The following is a 26,975-nucleotide window of genomic DNA, read 5'->3' on the forward strand; positions in this document are numbered from 1 at the left end:
GGGAGTTCCAGGATTTTGACTCAACGACAGTGAAGGAACAGCGATATAGTTCCAGTCAGGATGGTGTGTGACTTGGAGGGGAACTGGCAGGTGGTGGTATTCCCATGTATTTGCTGCCCTTGTCCTTTTAGTTGGTAGAGGTCGCGGGTTTGGAAGGTGCTGTCTAAGGAGCCTTGGTGCATTGTTGCAATGCATCTTGTAGATGGTACACACTGCTGCCACTGTGCGTCGGTGGTGGAGGAAGTGAATGTTTGTAGATGGGGTGACAATCAAGTGGGCTGCTTTGTCCTGGATGGTGTCGAGCTTCTTGAGTGTTGTTGGAGCTGCACCCATCCAGGCAAGTGGAGCGTATTCCATCACACTCCTGACTTGTGCCTTGTAGATGGTGGACAGGCTTTGGGGAGTCAGGAGGTGAGTTACTCGCCTCAGGATTCCTAGCCTCTGACCTGCTCTTGTAGCCACGGTATTTATATGGCTACTCCAGTTCAGTTTCTGGTCAATGGTAGCCCCTAGGATGTTGATAGTGGGGGATTCAGCGATGGTGATGCCGTTGAATGTCAAGGGGAGATGGTTAGATTCTCTCAATTTGGAGATGGTCATTGCCTGGCACTTGTGTGGCGCCAGGTCATTGCCTGGCACTTGTGTGGCGCCAATGTTACTTGCCACTTATCAGCCCAAGCCTGGATGTTGTCCAGGTCTTGCTGCATATGGACATGGGCTGCTTCAGTATCTGAGGAGTCATGAATGGTGCTGAATATTGTGCAATCATCAGCGAACATCCCCACTTCTGACCTTATGATTGAAGGAAGGTCATTGATGAAGCAGCTGAAGATGGTTGGGCCTAGGACACTACCCTGAGGCACTCCTGCAGTGATGTCCTGGAGCTCAGATGATTGACCTCCAACAACCACAACCATCTTCCTTTGTGCTAGGTATGACTCCAGCCAGCGGAGGGTTTTCCCCCGATTCCCATTGACCTCAGTTTTGCTAGGGCTCCTTGATGCCATACTCGGTCAAATGCTACCTTGATGTCAAGGGCAGTCACTCTCACCTCACCTCTTGAGTTCAGCTCTTTTTTCCATGTTTGAACCAAGGCTGTAATGAGGTCAGGAGCTGAGTGGCCCTGGCGGAACCCAAACTTAGCGTCACTGAGCAGGTTATTGCTAAGCAAGTGCCGCTTGACGGCAATGTTGGTGACACCTTCCATCACTTCACTGATGATTGAGAGTAGGCTGATGGGGTGGTAATTGGCTGGGTTGGACTTGTCCTGCTTTTTGTGTACAGGACGTACCTGGGCAATTTTCCACATTGCAGGGTAGATGCCAGTGTTGTAGCTGCACTGGAACAGCTTGGCTAGGGGCATGGCAAGTCCTGGAGCACAGGTCTTCAGTACTATTGCCAGAATATTGTCAGGGTCCATAGCTTTTGCAGTATCCAGTGCCTTCAGCCATTTCTTGATATCACGTGGAGTGAATCGAATTGGCTGAAATCTGGCATCTGTGATGCTGGGGACTTCAGGAGGAGGCCGAGATGGATCATCAACTTGGCACTTCTGGCTGAAGATTGTTACAAATGCTTCAGCCTTATCTTTCGCACTGATGTGCTGGGCTCCCCCATCACTGAGGATGGGGATATTTGTGGAGCCACCTCCTCCAGTTAGTTGTTTAATTGTCGTCCACCATTCACGGCTAAATGTGGCAGGACTGCAGAGCTTAGATCTGATCCGTTGGTTATGGGATCGCTTAGCTCTGTCTATTGCATGCTGCTTATGCAGTTTGGCATGAAAGTAGTCCTGGGTTGTAGCTTCACCAGGTTGACACCTCATTTTGAGGTATGCCTGGTGCTGCACCTGGCATACCCTCCTGCACTCTTCATTGAACCAGTGTTGGTCTTCTGGCTTGATGGTAATGGTGGAGTGGGGGATATGCCGGGCCATGAGGTTACAGATTGTGGATGAGTACAATTCTGCTGCTGCTGATGGCCCACAGTGCCTCATGGATGCGCAGTTTAGCATTGCTAGATCTGTTCGAAATCTATGCCATTTAGCACGGTGATAGTGCCACATAACACGATGGACGGTATCCTCAATGTGAAGGCGGGACTTCGTCTCCACAAGGACTGTGCGGTGGTCACTCCTACCAATACAGTCATGGACAGAAGCATCTGTGGCAGTCAGATTGGTGAGGACGAGGTCAAGTATGTTTTTCCCTCGTGTTGGTTCCCCCACCACCTGCCGCAGACCCAGTCTAGCAGCTATGTCCTTTAGGGCTCGGTCAGTAGTGGTGCTACTGAGCCACTCTTGGTGATGGACATTGAAGTCCCCCACCCAGAGTACATTTTGTGCCCTTGCCAACCTCAGTGCTTCTTCCAATTGGTGTTCAACATGGAGGAGTACTGCGTCATCAGCTGAGGGAGGGCGGTAGATGGTAATCAGTAGGAGGTTACCTTGCCCATGTTTGACCCGATGCCATGAGACTTCATGGGGTCCGGAGTCGATGTTGAGGACTCCCAGGGCAACTCCCTCCCTACTGTATACCACTGTGCCACCATCTCTGGTGGGTCTGTCCTGCCGGTGGGACAGGACATACCCAGGGATGGTGATGGCAGTGTCTGGGACATTGTCTGTAAGGTATGATTCCGTGAGTATGACTATGTCAGGCTGTTGCTTGACTAGTCTGTGGGACAGCTCTCCCAACTTTGGCACAAGTCCCCAAATCTTAGGAAGGAGGACTTTGCAAGGTCGACAGGGTTGGGTTTGCCATTGTCGTTTACGGTGCCTAGGTCGATGGGTGGTCTGTCCGGTTTCATTCCTTTTTATTGACTTTGTCGTGGTTAGATACAACTGAGTGGCTTGCTAGGCCATTTCAGAGGGCATTTAAGAGTTGACCACATTGCTGTCATTCTTTGCTGTTTTTTATATTCTGTCCAATCTTCTGACCTGCCTCCCATCTTTGCTCAATTATAGGCTTTTTTCTTTAAGTTTGATACCATCTTTAACTGTTTTAGTTAACCACGGATGGCGAGTCCCACCCTTGGAATTTTTCTTTCTCATTGAAATGTATCTATCCTGTATATTCTGAAACACCCCTTTAAATGTCTGCCACTATCCTTTAACCTAATTTGCCAGTTCACTTTAGCTAACTCTGCTTTCATGCCATCGTGGTTGCCCTTATTAAGTTTAAAATACTCGTCTTGGACCCACTCTTCTGTCCCTGAAACTGAATGTAAAATCAATCATATGATGATCGCTACCACCTAGGTGCGCCTTAACTTTGAGGTCATTAATTAATCGTATCTCGTTGCACAATACCAGGTCTAGTATAGCCTGCTCTCTGGTTGGCTCCAGAACGTATTGTTCCAAGAAATTATCCCAAAAACATTCTATGTACTCCTCATCTAGGCTGCCTCTGCCCACCTGATTTTTCCAGTCTATATGTAGATTAAAATCCCCCAGAATTATCGCTGTACCTTTCTGACAAGCTGCCATTATTTCTTCCTTTATACCCTGTCCTACAGTGTGGTTAATGTTAGGTGGCTCCCACTCCCACAAGTGACTTCTTGCCTTTATGATTTCTCATCTCTACCCAAATTGCTTCTACATCCTGGTTTCCTGAACTGAGTTCATCCCTCTCTATTGCACTAATATCATCATTATTAATAGAGCTACCCCTCCACCTTTTCCTAGCTTCCTGTGCTTCCTAAATGCCATGTACCCTTCAATATTCAGGTCCCAATCTATGTTGTCCTGTGCCATGTCTCTGTAATGGCTATCAGATTGTACTTATTCATTTCTATTTATGCTCTCAGTTCATCTGTTTTGTTTCGAATGCTATGTGCATTCAGATACAGAGCTTTTAGTTTTGTCCTTTTTTATTATTTTTGAAATCTCTAGACTTATCTGTTGATTTACTCTTAGGTTTGTACGCTTTGTCCCTTCCTGTCACGGTCTGATTATCATCTCCCATATTCATACCTTTCTCTCTTGCCTTGTCGCTACTCCTTGATTTACCAGAAAATCCCAAATCCTGAGAAGTGTGAGGTGATGTATTTTGGGAGGACTAACAAGGCCAGGGAATATACAATGGATGGCAGGACCCTAGGAAGTACAGACGGTCAGAGGGACCTTGGTGTACTTGTCCATACATCACTGAAGGCAGCAGCACAGGTAGATAAGGTGGTTAGGAGGAAGGCATATGGATACTTGCCTTTATTAGCCAAGGCGTAGAATATAAGAGCAGGGAGGTTATGATGGAGCTGTATAAAATGCTAGTAGGCCACAGCTGGAGTACTGTGTACAGTTCTGGGCAACGCTATAGGAAGGATGTGATTGCACGGGAGAGGGTGCAGAGGAGATTCACCAGGATTTTGCCTGGGCTGGAGCATTTCAGCTATAGAGTGAGAGACTGAAAAGGCAAGGGTTGTTTTCCTTAGAGCAGAGAAGGCTGAGGGGGGACATGGTTGAGGTATACAAAATTATGAGGGGCATTGATAGATTAGATACAAAGAAACTTTTTCCCTTTGGAGGGGTCAATAACTAGGGGGCATAGATTTAAGGTAAGGGGCAGGACGTTTACAGGGGATTTGAGGAAAAATTATTTCACCCAGAGGGTGGTTGGAATCTGGAACACACTGCCTGAAGAGGTGGTAGACGCAGGAACCCTTACAACATTTAAGAAGTATTTAGATGAGCACTTGAAACGCCATAGCATACAAGGCTACGGGCCAAGTGCTGGAAAATGGGATTAGAATAGGTATGTGCTCTATGGCCAGCACAGTCACGAAGGGCCTGTTTCTGTGCTGTATGACTCTATGATCCCTTGCCCCCACTATTCATTTAAAACCCTCTCTACTCCCTCGTTATGCAGCTCGCTAGAACACCAACCCCAGCACTGTTCAGGTGTAGACCATCCCAATAGTACAGCTACCACTTTCCCCAGTACTGGTGCCAGTGCCCCACGAACCAGAACCTACTTCTATCACACCAGTTTTTGAATCACGCATTAATTTCTGTAATCTTACTTGCCCGATGCCAGTTTGCGCGTGGTTTAGGTAATAATCCAGAGATTATTACCTTTGAGGTTCTGCTTCTTAATTTGGGGATTAGTTCCTCATACTGACTATGCAGAACCTCTTTCCTTGCCCTGCCTATGTTGTTGGTACCTACATGGACCACGACAACTGGATCCTCCCCCTCCCACTGTAAGTTCCTCTCCAGCCCTGAGCAGGTATCCCAAACCCTTGCATCAGGCAGGCAGCGTAGTCATCTGGACTCTCGCTCTTTGCTCCAGAGAGCAGTGTCAATCCCCCTAACTATACTGTCCCCTACTACCACTACATTCCTTTTTTTCTCCCGCCATGGGAGAATGGCTTCCTGTAAGATGGTGCCATGGTCAGGTTGCTCATCCACCCTGCGGCCCCCACTCTCATCCAAACAAGCTGAAAGAACCTGAAACCTGTTGGACAATCACAAAGGCTGAGACTCCTGCCCTCTGGGTCCCCTTACCTGCCTCGGCTGCAGCCACACTCTCCTGCCCCTGCCCGCTGACCAAATCAGAAGACCCTATCCTAAGAGGTATGACTGCCTCCTGGTACAAAATGTCCAGGTAACTTTCCCCCTCCCTGATGTGTCGCAGTGTCTGCAGTTCAGTGACCGAGCCGAACCTCTTCGAGCTACAAACACTTGCTGCAGACATGTTTGCCCTGGATCCCACTCTCATCCAGGAGCTCCCACATGCTGCAGCCATGACACATCACCTGTCCTGTCATCCTTAATATGTTTTAATTAATTACTTAATTATTTTATTCAATTATTTATTTTCTTTTTCTATATTAAGCTTACCACTAGCTCCTTTACTATTTTAAGCGTTAGGATTAGAATGGACTTAAATCACTTACCAGATGCTCACCAACAAGTAGCTTCTTCCCAAACCAATCACCTACCTGCTTGCCTGTGATGTCACAGCTGACCAGGTACTCACCAAACAGCTCCTTCTGCTTCACCGAAGCAAGAACCAAGTACTGGAGGGTTAAAAGAGTGCCAAAAAAATGGAGCACCTCTGCCCCCTTCACCGAACTTGCCACGCACCAAATTCAAATCTCCACACTCAGCTTTTAATCTGCATTCCATGAGTCTAATAGATGTTACCAATGATAATAAAGATTTGCCAATACTAATAAACCTTACTACTATTAGTAAACCTTACAAATACTGATAAACCCTAATAATACTTCATACAGCTTCTGTATTAAGTTTATATTTTATATTTATATTTAGAAATACTGCACCCTTCAGCAAAAGTTGTCCTATTTGGAACTAATACACTCACTACTGGTCTCTCTCTCACTCTATATTATATATTATAAAATTTGCAGTAGTTTTTAGTTTATATGTTAATAAATTGATTAAGTGTTATGCTATGTTTGATTTAAATTAAATTAAAAGCTTACCTGTATGCTCACCTGGCGGCTCTCCGTTTCCCTGCTCTCACTGTCGATTGTGATGTCACTCTGTAATTTAGTTTCAAATTTTATTTCCAAAACCCATTGTACTTTTGAGTTGAGTCCAACAAGCATGGAAACCCATCAACATGCTTTAGAATCTTCAAATCAAACTACTGAGAAATCCGCACAAGAATTTTTGTTTGCACAATGTGAAGTTGGCACTTTCTTCCTGTAAAAACACAGCACAACAAACCAGTGTCCAAAGAACTTTGGGATAGTTGATAGAGCCAAGGCTTAAGGAGTTGTCAACTCCAGTTGGAGGCATACCTGTGAAGATTTGATCACGTGATATCTATAAATGTGATTGTATTTACCTTATAATCTTGGGTCCCATGTAGCTGAGTATTTTTGTTTGTGTTTTCACACCTGCAGTTGTTATGCAACAAGTTTGATACAGTGCTGCACAACAGACTTGTGAGCAAAGTTATAGCTCATGGAATAAATGGGACAGTAGCAGCATGGTTATGGAATTGGCTGAGTGACTGGAAACAAAGAATGGATCTTTTTTGAGCTGGAGGAGAGTTTGTAGTGGAGTTCCCCAGGGGTCAGTGTTGGGACCCTTACTTTTCCTGATGTATATTAATGACCTAGACCTTGGTGTACAGGGCACAATTTCAGGGTTTGCAGATTATATGAAACTTGGAAGCATTGTGAACCATGAGGAGGACAGTGTAGAACTTAAAAGGACATAGACAAGTTGATGAAATGGGCGGACAAGTGGCAGGCGAAGTTCAATGCAGAGGAATATGAAGTGATACATTTTGGTAAGAAGAACATGGACAGACAATATGGAATAAAGGGTACAATTGTAAAGGGGGTGCAGGAGCAGAGGAAACTTGGTGTAAATGTGCATAAGTCATTGGTGTTGGCAGGACAGGTTGAGAGAACAGTTAATAAAACATACAGTATCCTGGGCTTTATTAATAGGGGCATAGAGTACAAGACCAAGGAAGTTATGTTGAACTCATATAAGACACTAGTTCGGCCTCAGCTGGAGTATTGCATCCAGTTCTGGATGCCGTGCTTTAGGATGGATGTGAAGGCGTTTAGAGAGGGTGCAGAAAAGATTCACGAGACTGATTCCAAGGATGAGGAACTTCAGTTATGAAGATAGATCGGAGAAGTTGGGACTGTTTTTCTTGGAGAAGAGAAGGCTGAGAGGTGCTTTGATAGAGGTATTCAAAATCATGAGGGGCCTGGACAGTGTAGATAGAGAGAAACTGTTCCCACTTGTGAAAGGATCAAAAATGAGAGGGCACTGATTTAAAGTAATGGGTAAGGGAAGCAAAAGTGATATGAGGGAAAGCTTTTTCACGCAGCGAGTGGTTAAGGTCTGGAATGCACTACCTGAGAGAGTAGTGTAGGCGGGTTCAACTGAAGCATTCAAAAGGGAATTATACAGTTATACAAAAAGTAAGAATGTGCAGGCTTACGGGGAGAAGGTGGGGGAGTGGCACTCAGTGAAATGCTCGTTAGGAGGGCCGGTGCAGACACAATGGGCCAAATGGTCGCCTTCTGCACTGTAACAATTCTGTGAAGTTCCAAGAACCAGGAGGCCACCCTAATAAGGGAAGAGGAGAATTTGTAGGTGGGGGAAGAGATACAGAAGAGTTGCGAGGAACCTTGATTCCACCAGTAACTAATGGTAACTCAATGAAATTGCACTGTTAATTAATAGTAAAGCGATATCACTGAGATTCCCCTCATAACCAACAGAAATACAATAACTCTCAATCTTTAACTGGTAGTAATAGGTGCAATGCCCTGATATCCTACCTGTAACTGTTAGTAATCCTATAATGTGCTGATGTTCACGCTGAAATCGTAGTCAGAATCTCACTACTGCACAGGTGCAGTCAGGCACCCCAGTCAATGCCATTTTTAACAGGCCCAATCGCGCTCTCTCCCTTTGAACTCTGGTTTGGACTCTAGTTCTGTGTAAAGGTGACAAATCTGAATTCAGAGCCTCAGTCAGAGCTGATCTGTACTTGAAGGTTACAAACCAAAAATGTCAAACCGACCTGAACTAAACCGAGAGATTGCATAAAATGTAGTGGGCCCCGTGTTTGGGGCAGTTTTCGTAGGGCATATTGTGCTAACCTCAGCTCAGCACCAATATTTCTAAACCACTTGTATTATAAAGGAAAATTTTTATAGAGATTGTGTCTCTTTTTCCCCCCCCCCAACCCAGTTCTGCCACTCTGTCCTGTAGGCCCCATTTCTCCCCAACCCGCCAAAGATCTTTTCTGTTCCCCCTTTTCAAATATGTATCCCATTCCTTTTTGAAATGAACTTTTAGTCTCAACCTCAACAGCCACATGCAGTGAAGTATCCCATGTCTAATAGCTCTCAATTCAAGAACCTTTCTCCTCCCTTGCCTCTTGTTTTTTTTGGTGAAAATCCTTGTTTTCCATTCCCAATTCACCTACTATTTATCCACGGTAAGATCACTGGGTTTCACTTACCTCTTTACTGCTCTTTTTTCTCAGTGCCGCTCCCCCTCACCACCTTGCTGCTGCTCCCAGCTCTCTGTGAAATGCTCATTTCCAGGCCTACCCTCAACCCATTTCACCACCCCCCAACCTCTAATCCCCGACAGCTCGTCCCTTTCTCTCCCATCCCCTAATACCCGTCTGTTCCCCCAAGCTCCCATTCAGCAGTCTCGATCCCTTTCTCCGAATCTTCAGGACCCTTCCCTGGTCTGCCCCTTGTTCTCTGCACCCCCTTTTTCCCTAGTCTCTCCCTCTTCCTTACTGCTTTCCTGTTATCTCTCTCCTTTCCCCAGTCTCCATGTGGAACACGCGTGGGTACGTTCTGTTCTGTATTTGGCCCTCAATGTAAATTCTTTAAAAAAAAAAAAATTGCGCCAAAGGTGAGACAGTATTAAAATATCTCATGTTCTGTTCATTTGAGTTGGCTTGTTGGGTAAATCACTTGTCACTCAAACCTCTTTAAAAGTTCCCTGCTTTTCCTCTTCCACTGCCCCAGACATATATACAGGGTTGTTCGAAAGGAAGCGTACAAGAAATCACTACCTATGTGCATTCTCCCCTGCTCCACTTCCATCGTATGAAAAATCTGAAGTACACACTTATAGCCATGATTTTCTTCCATTTGATAACCCATCACTACACATCTGTCAACACCTTCCATGCAAACCGGGGCAGGGAGGAACCCTAACTGGCATCTTTTGAACTCTTGTTGCTGATGGGGGGGCACCACAGATTGGGAAAAATCCCCTCCCCCAAATACACCTTCCTTCTGAGGGGGGAACAGCATCCTACATCAATGAGTATCTGCTAAGAGGTAGATATTTTAGTAAAATCAATTTTCACATCCTGAATGGGTGGAAGTGAGAAAAAGAAAGCTTTACACTAACATTCCTAGCAAAATTCCTTCTCATCCAAGAAATTAATGGGGATTGTTTTCAAAGTAGATGAGTTGAGTGACTGGCGTTTTTAATCAATGTGCAAATTGTTTTCATTCCATGAACACCTATTGGTAAATTGGTTTTATGACTTTTTTAGTAGCTCTAAATTTAAGTTTTTTTAAAACGTTAGCATCAACAGTGCTATGTTATTTCAAGTCGTTCACTGCAGACCAACACTGATTGCATTTTCCTCTGTGGCTATCATATGAGCCACACTTTAAATCATTGCAATGTTATTGTTTCCGTTCAGGGTTTACTGTTATTTTAGAGCCATTTAGTAAAAATTAATTTGATTTTGGGCCCGATTCAACATCCTGGCACTTGGCATGGGCCACATTCAGCATAAGTTACAAAAGCCAAATGCTGTGGATGCTGGAAATGTTGAAATAAAAACAAAAAGTGCTGGAAATGCTCAATAGGTCAGGCAGCATGGGTGGAGAGAAAAACAGTTTGATGACCTGTCACCAGAACGGGCAGAAGTTAGCAATCTAACAGTGTTTAAGCAAGTCTTTTTCTTTTGGGCCTCCTTATCTCGAGAGACAATGGATACGCGCCTGGAGGTGGTCAGTGGTTTGTGAAGCAGCGCCTGGAGTGGCTATAAAGTACAGAGGCATGAAAGGGGGGAAAAACAGAAGGAAAGGTCTGCGTAGGGTAGAGGGCAGGAGCGATTAAATGACCTGAGGAAAAGTTAAGCGGAACAAATGCCATACAAATTCTGCCTAAGCTATTTTACAGTAGTGTTTAAAGGGGTCACTGAGGAAATGATTGGAATGTTTGTTTTACTTCCCTTCTGTGGAGCATGGAATAGTGAGACTCTGGACTTCTGGCCCACACTCAGCCCACCTGCATCTCTTGCATGTATTGGAGGTTGTGGTGCTCCCTGAGCAGAGTGAGAATCCTCTGACCCATCCCCTTGTTCTTCGTTTCCACCAGTGAAAACAATCTTTCATTATTTACCCTCAGTAAGGTCCCCGTTTTCACTTGCCACTTTACTGGCTGCTCCTTTCTTGGCACCACACCCATTCACTGCCTTGCTCTTACTCCCAGTTCGGCAGGACATGCTGGGCTTCATCCCATTCTTTCTTCCTCCCCTCCCCGAGAAATGCAGGTGGACACCAAAGGTACAGCGCCACCTCACCAGTATTTGGTTCTGACAGTACCCCCACCCCAAGCATCAACCCATCTTTCTCCTCCCTAGAAATGTTCGAACACCCATTCTCACAGTACTAGCAATTTTTGCCAGAGAGCGAATAGAAGGTATAGTTAAGGTCTGAAATTAATAGACAACTTTTTCCACCATACACTGCGTGTGAGACATTAGTCAAATAGAGCACCATAGATTTAATTCTGCAGGGTCTCGGGGGAATACCAGTTAACATTGTGCACAGCTTTTGTGTTAAATTGCATCAGATCAACAGTTTAGCAACCACAACAATTAGTCTAATTGTGGTAATTCACATGTACAGACAAAGGAATGTCTCCTTAACTCAGGAAGGCAATACTATTTCTTTGGGCAAACCCACCTTGGGATTGTAATTAATTAACCACAACAATCTGCGTGCTGTCTCATAGCTTATTTTAACCACAAAAGCCTTGGAAATAATGGGAGAGAGCAACCCTGTTAAGTGGAGCATAAAACAATGTGGTGGCATTAATTACAGTAATTAAGTAATAGTAATTTGTGCATGACACGAAATAAGATCAGTCTATTGCAGATCCTTTTCCCAGAGTATTACTCTTAAACGCCAACTTCCCAAGCAGAACTCTTGCTACACCAGCGTGACATTTACAATATTTTATTTTATTGTAGAGATACAACACTGAAACAGGCCCTTCGGCCCACCGAGTCTGGGTCGACCAACAACCACCCATTTATACTAATCCTACATTAACCCCATTTTCTCTACCACATCCCCACCATTCTCCTACCAGCTACCTACACTAGGGGCAATTTATAATGGCCAATTTACCTATCAACCTGCGAGTCTTTGGCTGTGGGAGGAAACTGGAGCACCCGGTGGAAACCCACGCAGACACAGGGAGAACTTGCAAACTCCGCACAGGCAGTACCCAGAACTGAACCGGGGTCGCTGGAGCTGTGAGGCTGCGGTGCTAACCACTGTGCCACTGTGCTGCTACAGCAGTCATCCTTGAAGCCTATTTGGGTGCAATTACCACTTTGTGCTGAATTACAGGCATAGGCCCACAAGAGGAAACCACGCATAAAATCAGATTGTTCTGACAACTAGTTAAAGGAGGAGACTTGGATTTGAATCCCGGTAACAAAAACCGTATAACCCCATAACAAAACAGGCTCCTAAACCACTCAGTTTGCCTGGAGTGCTGGCCTAGCCTGGTTTGAGCCGAGCTTGTTAATGTGCCAATTGTAATAAAGGAACTTGTCACTTCTTGTTTCAGCAGGGAGGGACAAAGCGCAGAAGAGCAATAGTTATAGGGGACTCTATAGTCAGGGGCACAGATAGGCGCTTCTGTGGATGTGAGAGACTCCAGGATGCTATGTTGCCTGCCTGGTGCCAGGGTCAAGGATGTCTCTGAACGGACAGGGGGCATTCTGAAGGGGGAGGATGAACAGCCAGAGGTTGTGGTACACATCGGTACCAACGACATAGGCAGGAAGAGTGATGAGGTCCTGTAGGGGGAGTTTAGGGAGTTAGGTAGAAAGTTAAAAAACGGGACCTCTAGGGTTGTAATCTCGGGATTACTCCCTGTGCCACGTGCCAGTGAGGCTAGAAATAGGAAGATAGTGCAGCTAAACACGTGGCTGAACAGCTGGTGTAGAAGGGAGGGTTTCAGATATCTGGACCATTAGGATCCCTTCAGGGACAGATGGGACCTGTACAAGAAGGACGGGTTGCATCTAAACTGGAGGGGCACAAATATCCTGGCTGCGAGGTTTGCTAGCGTCACTCGGGAGGGTTTAAACTAGTGTGGCAGGGGGGTGGGAACCAGAGCAGTAGGTCAGCAGGTGAAATAACTGAGGGGGAACTAGTAAATAAGGCCAGTAAGACTAAGAGGAAGAGCAGGCAGGGAGATGTTGCGGAGAACAGCGGGACTGGTGGTCTGAAGTGCATTTGTTTCAATGCAAGAAGTATAACGGGTAAGGCAGATGAACTTAGAGCTTGGATTAGTACTTGGAACTATGATGTTGCTATCACAGAGACTTGGCTGAGGGAAGGACAGGATTGGCAGCTAAATGTTCCAGGATTTAGAAGCTTCAGGCGGGATAGAGGGGGATGTAAAAATGGGGGGGTGGTGGGGGAGTTGCATTACTGGTTAAGGAGTATATCACAGCTGTACTGCGGGAGGACACCTCGGAGGGGTCCATGCAGCGAGGCAATATGGTTGGAGCTCAGGAATAGGAAGGGTGCAGTCACGATGTTGGGAGTTTACTACAGGCCTCCCAACAGCCAGCGTGAGGTAGAGGAGCAGATATATAGACAGATTTTGGAAAGATGTAAAGGTAACAGGGTTGTAGTGGTGGGTGATTTTAACTTCCCCTATATTGACTGGGACTCACTTAGTGCTAGGGGCTTGGATGGGGCAGAATTTATAAGGAGCATCCAGGAGGGCTTCTTGAAACAATACGTAGATAGGCCAACTAGGGATGGGGCCGTACTGGACCTGGTATTGGGGAATGAGCCCGGCCGGGTGGTCGAAGTTTCAGTAGGGGAGCATTTCGGGAACAGTGACCATAATTCCATAAGTTTTAAGGTACTTGTGGATAAGGATAAGAGTAGTCCTCGGGTGAAGGTGCTAAATTGGGGGAAGGCTAATTATAACAATATTAGGCAGGAACTGAAGAATTTAGATTGGGGGCGGCTGTTTGAGGGTAAATCAACATCTGACATGTGGGAGTCTTTCAAACATCAGTTGATTAGCATCCAGGACCAGCATGTTCCTGTGAGGAAGAAGGATAAGTTTGGCAAGTTTCGGGAACCTTGGATAACGCGGGATATTGTGAGCCTCGTCAAAAAGAAAAAGGAAGCATTCGTAAGGGCTGGAAGGCTAGGAACAGACGAATCCCTTGAGGAATATAAAGACAGTAGGAAGGAACTTAAGCAAGGAGTCAGGAGGGCTAAAAGGGGTTATGAGAAGTCATTGGCAGACAGGATTAAGGAAAATCCCAAGGCTCTTTATACGTATATAAAGAGCAAGAGGGTAACTAGGGAAAGGGTTGGCCCACTCAAGGACAGAGAAGGGAACCTATGTGTGGAGCCAGAGGAAATGGGCGAGGTACTAAATGAGTACTTTGCATCAGTATTCACCAAGGAGAAGGACTTGGTGGATGATGAGCATAGGGAAGGGAGTGTAGATAGTCTCAGTCATCTCATTATCAAAAAGGAGGAGGTGTTGGGTGTCTTGCAAAGCATTAAGTTAGATAAGTCCCCAGGGCCTGATGGGATCTACCCCAGAATACTGAGGGAGGCAAGGGAAGAAATTGCTGGGGCCTTGACAGAAACCATTGCATCCTCATTGGCTACAGGTGAGGTCCCAGAGGACTGGAGAATAGCCAATGTTGTTCCTTTGTTTAAGAAGGGTAGCAAGGATAATCCAGGAAATTATAGGCGGGTGAGCCTTACGTCAGTGGTAGGGAAATAATTAAAGAAGATTCTTCGGGACAGGATTTACTCCCATTTGGAAACAAATCGACTTATTAGCGAGAGGCAGCATGGTTTTGTGAAGGGGAGGTCGTGTCTCACTAATTTGATTGAGTTTTTTGAGGAAGTGACAAAGATGATTGATGAAGGAAGGGCAGTGGATGTTGTCTATATGGACTTCAGTAAAGCCTTTGACAAGGTCCCTCATGGCAGACTGGTACAAAAGGTGAAGTCACACGGGATCAGAGGGGAGCTGGCAAGATGGATACAGAACTGGCTCGGTCATAGAAGACAGAGGGTAGCAGTGGAAGGGTGCTTTTCTGAATGGAGGGATGTGACTAGTGGTGTTCTGCAGGGATCAGTGCTGGGACCTTTGCTGTTTGTAGTATATATAAATGATTTGGAGGAAAATGTAGCTGGTCTGATTAGTAAGTTTGCAGACGATACAAAGGTTGGTGGAGTTGCGGATAGTGATGAGGATTGTCAGAGGATACAGCAGGATATAGATCGGTTGGAGATTTGGGCGGAGAAATGGCAGATGGAGTTTAATTCGGACAAATGTGAGGTAATGCATTTTGGAAGGTCTAATGCAGGTGGGAAGTATACAGTAAATGGCAGAACCCTTAGGAGTATTGACAGGCAGAGAGATCTGGGCGTACAGGTCCACAGGTCACTGAAAGTGGCATCGCAGGTGGATAAGGTAGTCAAGAAGGCATACGGCATGCTTGCCTTCATCGGTCGGGGCATAGAGTATAAAAATAGGCAAGTCATGCTGCAGCTGTCCAGAACTTTAGTTAGGCCACACTTAGAATATTGCGTGCAATTCTGGTCGCCACACTACCAGAAGGACATGGAGGCTTTGGAGAGGGTACAGAAGAGGTTTCCCAGGATGTTGCCTGGTCTGGAGGGCATTAGCTATGAGGAGAAGTTGGATAAGCTCGGATTGTTTTCACTGGAACGACGGAGGTGGAGGGGCGACATGATAGAGGTTTACAAAGTTATAAGCGGCATGGACAGAGTGGATAGTCAGAAGCTTTTTTCCAGGGTGCAAGAGTCAGTTACTAGGGGACATAGGTTTAAGGTGAGAGGGGCAAAGTTTAGAGGGGATGTGCGAGGCAAGTTCTTTACACAGAGGGTGGTGAGTGCCTGAAACTTGTTGCCGGGGGAGGTGGTGGAAGCAGGTACCATAGAGACGTTTAAGAGGCATCTTCACAAATACATGAATAGGATGGGAATAGAGGGATACGGGCCCCGGAAGTGCAGAAGGTTTTCGTTTAGGCAGGCATCAAGATCGGCGTAGGCTTGGAGGGCCGAATGGCCTGTTCCTGTGCTGTACTGTTCTTTGTTCTTTGATACAGGATTAATCTCATTTGACTCGTCATTTAATTTTGCTTTCCAATCTCTGTTAGCTGTAAGTTTTTTTTAGTCGGAACATTGGCCTACTCCTGCTCCTTTCAGCCCATTGAGCCTGCCCCGCCATTCTATGCAATCATGGTTGATCATCCACTTTAATGCCTTTTTCCCACACTATCCTCATATCTCTTTAGATCATTGGTATTTAGAAATCTGTCAATCCCTGCTTAATGAGTGAGTGACATTCAAATCTCCAACGCCTTGTATCCAGGCATGACGGAGTCGCACTTCATATAATAAATTAAAAGTCAAGTAATTTATACTAAGTGCTTTGAGATGTTTTGTGATAAGGTGCTATATAAATGCAAGTACTAACATTGAATCTTTCTACCCATGCTTGAATAATGAAAACCTACAATTGTCAGATATTCAAACAGGAGACCAGCATAACTGATAGAACATTTTGTCCATCTCTCTGATTCAGAAAAGCTCCTGTTGTCTAAGCTGGGAACAACAGAGACAGGGAATATTGGATGCTGTTGCAACTCTGAATGGTTGAGTATGAGGACATTCACTGTCAGCTGACTGAATGTATTGTTCTTTGTCATAATGAAGAGCTTGAGCAAGAACTGTGGGCACAACCTATTTCCATGACTGCTCAGTCTAGAGGCAGTCCTGGTCTGGTTCTGATAAATACCCACTTCAACCCATGTATCCAGGAATACTTGAAAAATAACTCTAGTTGAGAAGCAATGGCCAGAACTTTGAAATTGAGCAAGAGCGTCAATGGGCGGGTGGGTCAACGGGTGGGCAAATTGCACCTTCAGTCTGCTGCCACCTGCTTTGCGCCTTGCCACAGTTGTAAATTCTGCCCAAGTTTTTTCCTCATACTTTCCTAGTGAGTAGTTATAATTATTTTTGTTCTGATCAAAGGCATTGGGATTATTGTAGGGGTTGATGCACAATACAGCTGTCTCTACTCTCCAATAATGTGCCTTAACTCTTGTGGCTTCTTCAGAAGAGACCTTCCATTTTGGTGCTGAATTATGGGCAGTTTTGTTCTCTAGGCCTAAGGCATCACAAACTTTGCCATTCTACTTGGGACCTGTATAACTGTTGCAGAGACATTCTTCCCATCAGTATGGACTGAATTCAGACGCTGCTCCAGGAAATGAAAAGATAGACTTCAAACTGATTACACTACCCAAATCTGTCGCTTTGGCCTTTTGAAAACATGGGTTCAAGAGCTTGCCATTCAGCTCCTCGAGCCTGTTCTGCCACTCAATTAGATCACAGTGGATCTTTACTCCACGTACGCGCTTTGGTTCCATAACCCTTAATACTCTTATCTAACAAAGATTTATCAATCCCAGTTTTGCAATTCTCAGTTGATTTCCCCCACCCCAGCCTCAACAGCTTTTAGGGGGAGAGAGTTTTGAGATTTTCACTACCCTTTGTGTGAAGAAATGCTTCCTGACATCACCCCAGAATGGCCTAGCTCTCAATTTAAGGTTATGCCCCCCTTGTTCTTTTTTTATTTAGAGATACAGCACTGAAACAGGCCCTTCGGCCCACCGAGTCTGTGCCGACCATCAACCACCCATTTATACTAATGCTTATACTAATCCCATATTCCTACCACATCCCCACCTGTCCCTACATTTCCCTACCACCTACCTACACTAGTGGCAATTTATAATGGCCAATCTACTTACCAACCTGCAAGTCTTTTGGCTTGTGGGAGGAAACCGGAGCACCCGGAGGAAACCCACTCAGACACAGGGAGAACTTGCAAACTCCACACAGGCAGTACCCAGAATTGAACTCTGGTTGCTGGAGCTGTGAGGCTGCGGTGCTAACCACTGTGCCGTTCTGGACTCCTCATCACCACCACCCCATGGAGAAAATAGTTTCTCTCTAACCATGCTATCAATTTCTTTAATCATCTTAAACACCTCAATGAGATCAAGCCATAATCTTCATTAGTCAAGGGAGTGCAAGCCTAATCCAGAAAACCTGCCAGCACAGCATTTAGTGCTAGAAACGTGGCATCTGAGCCTCACTGTTCTGTCTCAGTATCTATAACATATATATAGTCAAGCTGGCACTGGCGAACAGTACTTGTCAACTTTACTTTAAAAATTAGTTCTAGATATTGGAAGAGTAACTATATTACATATTTTTTTGCAGAAACTGAAAGCTACAATTGAAAGGGCCTTTGGAGAATGTGGCCAGTCTTTGTTTTCAGTGTTCTGTTTTCTCTGCCAGATTCCCTTTGAAAGATGCCAAACGTTTAGCGAAATGGATTACTGCTGTTGGTCGGACTGACTGGAAACCAACCAAGTTTTCCTTCTTGTGTAGTGCTCACTTCACCAAGGACAGCTTTCAAAAGCGACAAGAGGACCAGCATCATCGACTCAAATTTAATGCTGTTCCTTCAATCTTCCACTTCTCAGAACACCAGAAGAAAATGTACAGTGGACCCAAAAGTTGCCAGGGTGCAGCCAAAATACAGCTGACTCCAGTCAATCAGGAAAGGACTTCAAGTGGCTATTTGGCCTCTGAATTATTGGGTGATGAAGCAACTGAACTCCTTAAACCCAAATGTGTAGCTGTGGACGGTGAACATGTGCTTGAGAGAGTTTCTGTGTTGGGTGAAAGTGATGCCACTTTGCACCCTTCCTTAGTGGCGGGTGAATCCATTGTGTGTACAGTTGCTGAACAACAGTGCACTCTGAAGTCTGACGGCAGCAAAGCCACAGCTACTGAAAGATTGCTGATTGACAGCATTATTCCATTTCCCGATGACGCTACCCCATCTGCCTCTGGTGCATGTAAACTAATCAATTCACTGCATTCATACTGCTTGTCTCCACCGCACAGTACCTTCCTCAAAGATCAAGTCATGAAAAAGAACACCAAACTCAAGATCCTGAGACAGCAAAGTAGTCGGGTTATGAAGCGAGTAAAACGACTAGAGGGGTTGATCCGTAAACTTCAAGAAACCAATTCCACATTAGTAAGATGCTTTCTGCCTCAGGATCATGGTTAGTGAAAATCTACTTTTTCATTGCTTGCAATGAGTGGATATCCAAATCCATAGGTGTGTGTTTGTGCAACTTAAAATTTCACTTTTGACAAACTATTTGCTCTAAAGCTGAGAAGTTCCAGACACAAAATTAAATCTTTGATTTAGCTCCAAAGAAATGTGGTCAACCTACTGCCACCACCATTTTCTCTCATATTTATTGCCCAAATTTGTGTCCATCTTTCCCGGAACTCCATGTTCTCTCCAGTCAGGTTTCTGCCCCGCCACAGTATTGAAACAGCTTTTTATCAAAGTCACAAATGACACCCTATGTGACTGTAACAAAGATAAACTTCCCTTCTCATCCTTCTCGATCTGTCCGCAGCCTTTGACACGGTTGACCGCACCATCCTCCTCCAACACCTCTCCACTGTTGTCCAGCGGGGTGGGAGTGCTCTCATCTGGTTCCATTCTTATCTATTTAATCATAGCCAGAGAATCATTTTTTTTTTTTTTAGAATATTACAGCGCAGTACAGGCCCTTCGGCCCTCGATGTTGCGCCGATCATCTGACCTACACTATTCCATTTACATCCATATGTCTATCCAATGACCACTTAAATGCCCTTAAAGTTGGCGAGTCTACTACTGTTGCAGGCAGGGCGTTCCACACCCCTACTACTCTCTGCGTAAAGAAACTACCTCTGACATCTGTCCTATATCTTTCACCCCTCAACTTAAAGCTATGTCCCCTCGTGTTTGCCATCCTCATCCGAGGAAAAAGACTCTCACTATCCACCCTATCTAACCCTCTGATTATCTTGTATGTCTCTATTAAGTCACCTCTCCTCCTCCTTCTCTCTAACGAAAACAACCCCAAGTCCCTCAGCCTTTCCTCGTAAGACCTTCCTTCCATACCAGGCAACATCCTAGTAAATCTCCTCTGCACCCTTTCCAAAGCTTCCACATCCTTCCTATAATGCGGTGACCAGAACTGCACGCAATACTCCAGGTGCGGCCTCACCAGAGTTTTGTACAGCTGCATCATGACCTCGTGGCTCCGAAACTCGATCCCCCTACTAATAAAGTCTAACACACCATATGCCTTCTTAACAGCCCTATTAACCTGGGTAGCAACTTTCAGGGATTTATGTACTTGGATACCAAGATCTCTCTGCTCATCTACACTACCAAGAATCTTCCCATTAGCCCAGTACTCTGCATTGCTGTTACTCCTTCCAAAGTGAATCACCTCACACTTCTCCGCATTAAACTCCATTTGCCATCTCTCAGCCCAGCTCTGCAGCCTATCTATGTCCCTCTGTACCCTACAACACCCTTCGACACTATCCACAACTCCACCGACCTTCGTGTCATCCGCAAATTTACTAACCCACCCTTCTACACCCTCATCCAGGTCGTTTATAAAAATGACAAACAGCAGTGGCCCCAAAACAGAACCTTGCGGTACACCACTAGTAACTAAACTCCAGGATGAACATTTGCCATCAACCACCACCCTCTGTCTTCTTTCAGCTAGCCAATTTCTGATCCAAAGCTCTAAATCACCTTCAACCCCATACTTCCGTATTTTCTGCAATAGCCTACCGTGGGGAACCTTATCAAACGCCTTACTGAAATCCATATACACCACATCCACGGCTTTACCCTCATCCACCTGTTTGGTCACCTTCTCGAAAAACTCAATAAGGTTTGTTAGGCACGACCTACCTTTCACAAAACCGTGCTGACTATCGCAAATGAACTTATTCTTTTCAAGATGATTATAAATCCTGTCTCTTATAACCTTTTCCAACATTTTACCCACAACCGAAGTAAGGCAAGGCTCACAGGTCTATAATTACCAGGGCTGTCTCTACTCCCCTTCTTGAACAAGGGGACAACATTTGCTATCCTCCAGTCCTCCGGCACTACTCCTGTCGACAATGACGACATAAAGATCAACAACAACGGCTCTGCAATCTCCTCCCTGGCTTCCCAGAGAATCCTAGGATAAATCCCATCTGGCCCAGGGGACTTATCTATTTTCACTCTTTCCAAAATTGCTAACACCTCCTCCTTGTGAACCTCAATCCCATCTAGCCTAGTAGGCTGTATCTCAGTAATCTCCTCGGCAACATTTTCTTTTTCTACTGTAAATACTGACGAAAAATATTCATTTAACGCTTCCCCTATCTCCTCTGATTCCGCACACAACTTCCCACTACTATCCTTGATTGGCCCTGTTCTAACTCTTATCATTCGTTTATTCCTGATATACCTATAGAAAGCCTTAGGGTTTTCTTTGATCCTATCCGCCAATGACTTCTCATGTCCTCTCCTTGCTCTTCTTAGCCCTCCCTTTAGATCCTTCCTGGCTAGCTTGTAACTCTCAAGCGCCCTAACTGAGCCTTCACGTCTCATCCTAACATAAGCCGCCCTCTTCCTCTTGACAAGCGCTTCAACTTCTTGAGTAAACCACGGCTCCCTCGCTCGACAACTTCCTCCCTGCCTGACAGGTACATACTTATCAAGGACACGCATTAGCTGCTCCTTGAATAAGCTCCACATTTCGTTTGTGCCCATCCCCTGCAGTTTCCTTCCCCATCCTACACATCCTAAATCTTGCCTAATCGCGTCATAATTTCCTTTCCCCCAGCTATAATTCTTGCCCTGCGGTATATACCTGTCCCTGCCCATCGCTAAGGTAAACCTAACCGAATTGTGATCACTATCGCCAAAGTGCTCACCTACATCTAAATCGAACACCTGGCCGGGTTCATTACCCAGTACCAAATCCAATGTGGCATCGCCCCTGGTTGGCCTGTCCACATACTGTGTCAGAAAACCCTCCTGCACACACTGGACAAAAACAGACCCATCTAAAGTACTCGAACTATCGTATTTCCAGTCAATATTTGGAAAGTTAAAGTCCCCCATAACCACTACCCTGTTACTCTCGCTCCTGTCGAGAATCATCTTCGCTATCCTTTCCTCTACATCTCTGGAACTATTCGGAGGTCTATAGAAAACTCCCAACAGGGTGACCTCTCCTCTCCTGTTTCTAACCTCGGCCCATACTACCTCAGTAGACGGGTCCTCAAACGTCCTTTCTGCCGCTGTAATACTTTCCTTGATTAACAGTGCCACAACCCCCCCTCTTTTACCCTCTTCTCTGTTCTTACTGAAACATCTAAATCCCGGAACCTGCAACATCCATTCCTGCCCCTGCTCTACCCATGTCTCTGAAATGGCCACAACATCAGGATCCCAGGTACCAACCCATGCTGCAAGCTCACCCACCTTATTCCGGATGCTCCTGGCGTTGAAGTAGACACACTTTAAACCAAGTTCTTGCTTGCCAGTGCCCTCTTGCGTCCCTGTAACCTTATCCTCTACCTCACAACTCTCAACAGCCTGTACACTGGAACTACAATTTAGGTTCCCATTCCCCTGCTGATTTAGTTTAAACCCCCCCCGAAGAGCACTAACAAATCTCCCCCCCAGGATATTGGTACCCCTCTGGTTCAGGTGAAGACCATCCTGTTTGTAGAGGTCCCACCTACCCCAGAAAGAGCCCCAATTATCCAGGAAACCAAAACCCTCCCTCCTACACCATCCCTGCAGCCACGTGTTCAACTCCTCTCTCTCCCTATTCCTCTCTTCGCTAGCACGTGGCACAGGCAACAACCCAGAGATAACAACTCTGGTTGTTCTCGCTCTAAGCTTCCACTCTAGCTCCCTGAATTTCTGCCTTAAATCCCCATCTCTCTTCCTACCTATGTCGTTGGTGCCTATGTGGACCACGACTTGGGGGTGCTCCCCCTCCCCCTTAAGGATCCCAAAAACACGATCGGAGACATCACGTACCCTGGCACCTGGGAGGCAACACACCAACCGTGAGTCTCTCTCGTTCCCACAGAACGAGAGTCACAGGAAGAGTCTCTCTTCCTGCTCCCGCACTGTTACCTCTGGTGTCCCCCAAAGATCTATCCTTGGCCCCTTCCTATTTCTCATCTACATGCTGCTCTTCAACGACAACATCTCCAAACACAGCATTAGTTTCCACATGTACACTGATGCCACCCAGCTCTACTTCACCACCACCACCTCCTCTTGCAACCCCTTCACTGTCTGTAAACTGTTAGACTGCTTGTTCATCATCCAATACTGAATGTCCAGATAATTCCTCCAATTAAATATTGGGAAGACTGAAGTCATCGTTTTCGGTTCCCCCTCCAAACTCTGTTCCCCAGCTACTTACTTCCATCCCTCTCCCTGGCAATAGTCTGAGGTTGAGCCAGTCTGTTTGCAACGTTGGTGTCATATTTGGCCCCGAGATGAGCTTCTGACCTTATATTCACGCCATCACCAAAACTAATGTAATGGACAGGTGGTAAAGGGTGTGGGTGATTCCCACTGTTCACCTCCCAACTGATCGCAATTGTGTTTTGTTTAAAATGATGAGTTATCTCCTGAGTGCTTTTTAGGTTCAAATAAACGGACAAATAACGGGTTTTCTCATAGGTTAAACAAAAGATAACTATTTAGTTTTACACCATTCCCGAAATGGTCGCAACCTCACTCACCCACACATACATAAGAATAGATAGGTAGAGAGAAAAGGGTAGGATGTAGTTCAAAGTGAGGTTGGTGTTCGTAGTTTATGGTAAACCTATTGAATCTTCTAAGACGCGGGGGGTGGGAGGGGATTGCTGTCTCTTTTAAAGGTACAGGCCTGGGTGTTTGTAGTCTTGAACTTGTTGAGGTGTTATAGATTTCTGGTGGTTAAGACTTCAGACTAGAGGTGGTGGTGGTCACTTTCAGTACTCTGCTGCAGCAAGTTGAAGTGCAGAATTTGCAGCAGGGTTTCTTGCTTGTTTTGGCTAGATCTCTTTCCAAGGCCTCTTGCTGGACTGCTTTCTTTGATGTTGTTGAGATCTCTCCTCTTGCTCCAAAGGACTATCTTTTAAGGTCACTCCATCACATTAGTGTTTGTTAGTTGACATATTGCCTTCTCCCCTGGTGTGACCACACAATGGACCAGGATGTGGAATCCATGGCTATCTATTGATCTCTGGTTGGGTACCATTTTGATATGATGTGGCTACTTCAGACCTTCTTTGTCTCAGAAGAAGCCCATTCAATTGAGGAATGTCTCTTGGTTTCAGGATAGGTGTAGTTGACACCTTAGTCTGGATAGTGTCCTTTTGTCCTTTCAAGACAGTTTTTGAAAATACAGGCCAGGTCATCTGACCTTCGGTGGCCATATTTGCAGCACATTATCCATGTTTCTTTTTAAAGGAAAAGTCAATTTCAAAGAGTCCATGGTGAATGAAGTGAATAAAAGTTAGGAATATGATATGTCTTTACTGGGCAAAACACCACCTATTTCCACTTCCATAACTTTGCCCCTATCTCAGCTTATCTGATGCTGAAATCCTCAATCATTTTTTTGTTACCTCCTAGACTTAAGTATTCCAATGTACTGCTGGCCAGTCTCCCACTTTCTGCCCTCCGTAATCTTGAGGTCATCCAAAACTCTGCTGCCCGTGTCTTAACTCACACCCTCCTGTTCACCTATCCCTCTGTGCTTACTGATCTACGTTGCCTCCTGATCAAGCAATGTCATGATTTTAAAATTTTCATCCTTGTTTTCAATTCCCTGTGACGTTGTTTCTGTAATTTCCTCCAGCCCCACATCCCTCCAAGATATATGCGCACCTCCAATTCTGGCCTGCAATATCCCTGATTTTAATCACTTGGCCACACCTTCAGTTACCTAGGCCCTAAGCTCTGGAATACCCTCCCTACACCTCTCTGCCCCTCTACCTTGCTTTCCTCCCTTAAGACACTCCTTTAAAACCTACCCTTTTGACCAAGCTTTTGAACATCTGATCTTGTATCTCCAAGTATTTTGTTTTATAATGCTCCTGTGAAGCTCTTTGGGACGTCTTATTACATTAAAGGCGTTATATAAATAGATGATTTTGGTTGTTGTTGGTGTCCAGAATTAGCTTACAGCTAGGAGTTTGTGCCTCATGCCCACATTCACTCTCCACACTCACACATGAAGAGTGACCACTGCAGGGAGGTGCTGGAAAACTTCCATTGCCTGTGACCCATCCAACAAGTCACCAATTTTCACTCAAGTTCCCACACTCACTGTCTCGAGTCATACATTGTGAAAATAGTAGCTGATGTTTTGAATCAGCATCCCATTGAGCTATGCTAATGCACAGTAATTCTGTTCCAGCTCCAAGATTCATGTAAAGGTAGTTAGAAGACTCTCACTAAACCATCTTTCTTGAAAGAGGAGTGATACAGGATTATCTATTATTACTCGTCCTAATCAATCTCTTCACCAATGATGTGCTGCATGGCATTGTAAAGGACAGGCTCAGTGTGGCTGTTTCAGACATTACTGAAAAATTCTGGGGTCCTTTTTCATAGAAAAGTCATTGAAGGATTCTCCTGGGGGCAACTGTGCTCTACATGCCATCTTGAGCAATGAGCTAACCGGTGGGAATATGGTGGTGGGGGCCACCAGGGTGCTGCTGGAGCTTTGCGAGGTTCAAGGAGGTGTTGGAAGTAAGGATCAGAAAATACAAAGGGTGTCTGTCCCAATTAATAGTACATATCAGTACCTAAGAGTGTGCTCACTAAGAGTGACTGCTCTTCAAAAGTAATTGGCTAGTTGTAAATTTCTTTGGGATGCCCTACAGGTGTGGTGAGACCTATATTGATAACAGCAAATTCTTTCTTTTTCTTTAGTGAATCCCAACTTTGATCTGGATGCAACACTACAGGACAGACCTGAAAAAGCCAGCAAGTCTTTCAGTCGGTCTTGTCTTTAATGAAAATAATGTTTCATTGCAGTTTTAAAGTTTGTGGCATATTGTAAATTTGTGCAAACAGTTGTCCTTCATCACTCAGAAAAACTAAGTTTGTCATAGTAAAGCTTCCTTCAGCCCATCTGAGAGGTTAGGAAGTTGTGAGGTGGATTCACGGTAAACAAAGGAAATAGGGATGGCTCCGGCCAACACTGGCATATCTGTCAGTTGGTAATCTGGAGGAGCGGTGGGTTTCACAATGGGCACATCTTTGTCCAAGTCCCTGTGTTGTGGATCTGGATTAAGTTGGCAGTATGACTGTGTTTGGCATGTGTTTCAGACTTGGATAAGGTGGCTGACACATTACTATATCTCCTTATGGTTCCTGCCATTGTGCTTATAGCCAATCGCCGTTGTTCAGCTGATGAGGAAGCTCTTAGCCTTGGCACAATAGCTGCTGGATGATGCAACTTGGAGGCTGGGTATGGGACCACATGCTCATATTCAAAGTTCTGGCCTGGACAATGTCCCACTTTTAACCAACCCTAAACTTGAGTTCATCCAAAACTCTGCTGCTATCCGAACTCACACCAAGTTCTGTTCACCTATCATCCCTGTGCTCGCTGACCGACTTTAGCTCCCAATTGGGCAAGAACTTGATTTTAAAATTTTCTTCATTGTGTTCAAATCCTCCATTGTCTCACTCCTCCCTGTCTCTGTGACCTTCTCTAGCCTTACAACCCTCAGACCTCTGCACTTTCCTAATTCTGGCCTCTTACAAATCCCTGATTTCCTTTGCTCCATCATTGGCAGCTATGCCTTCATTTGTATAGGCCCTAAACTCTGGAATTCCCTCCTTAAACCTCTCCACCTCTTAACCTTGTTCCTCCTTTTTAAAATCTATCTCTTTGACCAAGCTTTTGTTCACCTAGGTCCTAAATGTGGTCCGATGTCATATTTCATCTGATAACTATCCTGTGAAGCTTCTTGAGGCATTTCACTATATTAAAGGTGCTATATAAATGCAAGTTGTTGAGTTCAATGTCTGTCATCTCTGGTTTACAAAGGGGTGAGGTGTTGCCCCTGAAGCTCCGTGGCTTCAACTGATAGCAGAGAACCACCATTCAGGGGCTATGTGTCCATACTTTGGTTCAGAGGAAGGTGAATCACTCGCATGTTGAGGTGTGTTGCTGACCATATACTTGGGAGGA

The 26,975-nt window shown here is 45.3% G+C and overlaps 1 protein-coding gene across 1 annotated transcript in view; it reads left to right on the forward strand.

Annotated features, from left to right (window-relative positions):
* The window catches only part of LOC137375120 (peroxynitrite isomerase THAP4-like), a 28,843-nt gene extending 2,074 nt beyond the window's left edge, over positions 1-26,769 (forward strand). The window contains exons 2-3 of the mRNA XM_068041769.1: positions 18,172-18,950; positions 25,706-26,769. Of these exons, the coding sequence (XP_067897870.1) occupies positions 18,172-18,950; positions 25,706-25,788 (862 nt within the window). The 3' untranslated portion in view covers positions 25,789-26,769. The remainder of the gene's footprint in view (positions 1-18,171; positions 18,951-25,705) is intronic.
* The last annotated feature ends 206 nt before the right edge of the window (positions 26,770-26,975 follow it).

This window comes from Heterodontus francisci, chromosome 11, assembly GCF_036365525.1.
Source record: "Heterodontus francisci isolate sHetFra1 chromosome 11, sHetFra1.hap1, whole genome shotgun sequence".
NCBI classification, from domain to species: Eukaryota; Metazoa; Chordata; class Chondrichthyes; order Heterodontiformes; family Heterodontidae; genus Heterodontus; species Heterodontus francisci.